The sequence below is a fragment of the Labrus bergylta genome, chromosome 17, assembly GCF_963930695.1.
Source record: "Labrus bergylta chromosome 17, fLabBer1.1, whole genome shotgun sequence".
NCBI classification, from domain to species: domain Eukaryota; kingdom Metazoa; phylum Chordata; class Actinopteri; order Labriformes; family Labridae; genus Labrus; species Labrus bergylta.
This window is the reverse complement of record NC_089211.1, coordinates 27108279-27110778: the sequence shown is the minus strand read 5'-3', so window position 1 is coordinate 27110778 and position 2500 is coordinate 27108279. Positions and strand designations below refer to the sequence as shown.

The 2500-nt window shown below is 45.5% G+C and overlaps 1 protein-coding gene across 5 annotated transcripts in view; it reads right to left on the bottom strand.

Annotated features, from left to right (window-relative positions):
• LOC114919394 (transcription factor 7-like 1-B) overlaps window positions 1–1399 on the bottom strand; it is a 21934-nt gene extending 20535 nt beyond the window's left edge. For 2 of the 5 annotated variants that reach the window (XM_065965384.1, XM_065965383.1), the window contains exons 1-2: window positions 964–1398; window positions 135–333 (exon numbers count right to left, since the gene is read on the bottom strand). In XM_065965384.1, coding sequence (XP_065821456.1) covers window positions 135–311 — 177 coding nt within the window. In that variant the 5' untranslated portion in view covers window positions 312–333; window positions 964–1398. Of the gene's footprint in view, window positions 1–134; window positions 334–963 lie in introns of all 5 variants that reach the window. The other 3 variants (XM_065965381.1, XM_065965380.1, XM_065965382.1) reach the window with 2 other exon arrangements.
• Between the last annotated feature and the right edge of the window lie 1101 nt (window positions 1400–2500).

Sequence of the window (2500 nt, the reverse complement as noted above, 5' to 3'; positions counted from 1 at the left end):
ACAGAGACAGACACAGACACAGAGACAGAGACACAGACACAGAGACAGAGACTCAGAGACAGAGACACAGAGACAGACACAGAGACAGACACAGAGGGAAACAGGGGAGCAGCACTCAGGGGAAAGTTTCTCACCTCAGAGTCTGAGCTGCTGTTGGTCTCGGACTCGTTGACCAGAGAGGACTTGACATCGTCCAGGTCTCGTCCCGCGGACACATTCCTCTTCTCCTCCTGCTCTCCTTCGTCTTTAAAGGCGATCAGCTCATCGTTAGCTCCCAGGTCGTCTCCGTCGGCTCCGTTTAGCTGCGGCATGTTGGGACGTTAGCTGCAACAGCTAACAGTAAAGGCGGAGTTACAACGAGTTGATGCTAACTTACTCTGCGTTCATGTGCAGTCGAAATAATCGGAAAAAATACTCTCAAACTGTAAAATAACCACACAAATCAGCAGCTAAATCAGAAACATTACAGAGGGAGGTAAACGCTTGAGGCTCGGTGGTCAAACCCCCCCCCCCCCCCAAACTTTTGGTAACTTCTTGTTTATGTAAGGTGTTATTATCTCATGTCAGCACATTAACTTGTACTTTGTGTTTAAGTTATCAGAAGTGGTGTCCACACAGTAACTAGCTTTAGCTCTTCACTATAAAGAAGTTAAATAAATATCCACTGCCTCTGTGCTGTTGTCACATTACGACTGAAGCTCTTGAACACATCGAAGTCGGAAGAACAACTTCCCAACTTTGGAAGTCCGAGCATCCGAGGAGAACTTGAACGCAGCGTCGTAAAAAAAAAACAACTTACAGGGTTTAAAAATCTGCAAAACAACGTTAAGCAGACCTTCAATGTTTACTCCAAAGTTCTGAAGCAGCATTGACGTTAAAGTGAGCAGCTATTGTGTGATTTGGGACTTAAAAGCAACACAAAAGGGCCCGAAAGAAAGACAAGCTAACAAGCTAGCTAGCTACCTGATGCGTTCACTGACGCGACGCTCTCTGGCTTCGAAATCCTGAAGAAGAAGAAGAAGAAGAAGAAGTCCTCCCCGAGCGAATAATCCCCGAGAAAGGAGTCCATAAAGCAGTGCAGAGGCAGTAAACAATCCAAAGGGTTTCAAAGTGGGCTCAGAAGTCACTTATTAACAGCTCGCACTCCGTTCACAAAGTTTACGTGTCTGCAGTTAGTCCAGAAAAAGTGGAGGATTCCCTGATTTGATTCCTGTTCGTAAATGCAGCATAACATATGCATAATTCCCGGTTTCGGTGTTTTAATTCGTCACTTTTGGCATTTTTCTCTCTTTTTGTTGACTCAGAGGAGGCTCTCCGTGCGGAGGCGTGGGAAACAGTCGGGCTGGAGTGGAAGGAGAAGACTGCGGGGCTGACGGAGCACACGGCCGGGGGGGGAGGACCGGGGAGGAGGGGGTGAACCGGGGGATCTCAACTGACTCTGGATCAGCTCAGAAAAGGAGCTCCTGCGCCTGCGCAGCCCGAGCGCGGTGAGCAGAACTGATCCGGGAGCAGGTAGGTCAGAATATCCCGTTTGTTTGCCGAGGAGGCACAAAGAGGAGGGAGGAGGAGTTTAGATGGACAAAAAGGGAACTTAAAGGAGCAGTTCGACACTTTTCTGACCTCATGACCCGGAGGAGGGAACTACTCTGGGCCTACATGGTCACACATTAGTCACTTTACGTCAACAGAAGAAGTCAGAACTTTGATTCAGTAAAAGTATCAACAACATGGAGTATAATATACTATATAGTATAATATACTCCATAAAGAACACGTCCTGTTACAAATATGGAAGCCCAAAGATGACATGCATCCATATGTTTTATTGTCTTAGTTTTCCCCTGATAACGAGAACATGTCTCTAAATCTGGACGCTACAGTCCTGGCTGTCTGATGACCTGTTTATTTCATAAGCATAGGTTGTTGTTTTGTGTGTTTGTGTTGTCATGTTATTTTAAGTTCACATCTCTAAGTCATCTTTTTGTGTTTCTGTTGTTGTTGTTTTTGGTAAGATTAACTCTTTAAAATAATATTTACAGTATTTACAGTTACGTTGGAATAAATCAAATAAAGTTTTGTTTTAAAGGAGCAGTATGTAACTCTGCCCCCTGGTGTTTAAAATGGGTACTGCAGTCTAAATTCTAAACATCATAGAGAGCTGTCTCCCCCCCCTCTCACTCAGGTCACCATGTGGTGGACTCTGAAGCTTCAGTGTTTATCCAGCTCTGCATGGGTCTGTAAACCTTTCTGTGTTCTAACCTCTCTCCATTTTTCAAAAGCATCTCCAATATTGATCCTAGTTTGAGCACGTTTCTGCTCGTGGAGCTTATTAGAAACATGCAGAGGCTTTTTAGGTCGGGTACAATCACTTCTATCTGAACCACTTCTCTTGACCGCTTCCATCACTGCAACACCTGTTGACCTGATAACTGCTCTCATATCTGACAAACCGAGGGGCGTCCAAAACGGCCGTGTGGGGGCGTGTCTTAAAAGCGCCTAC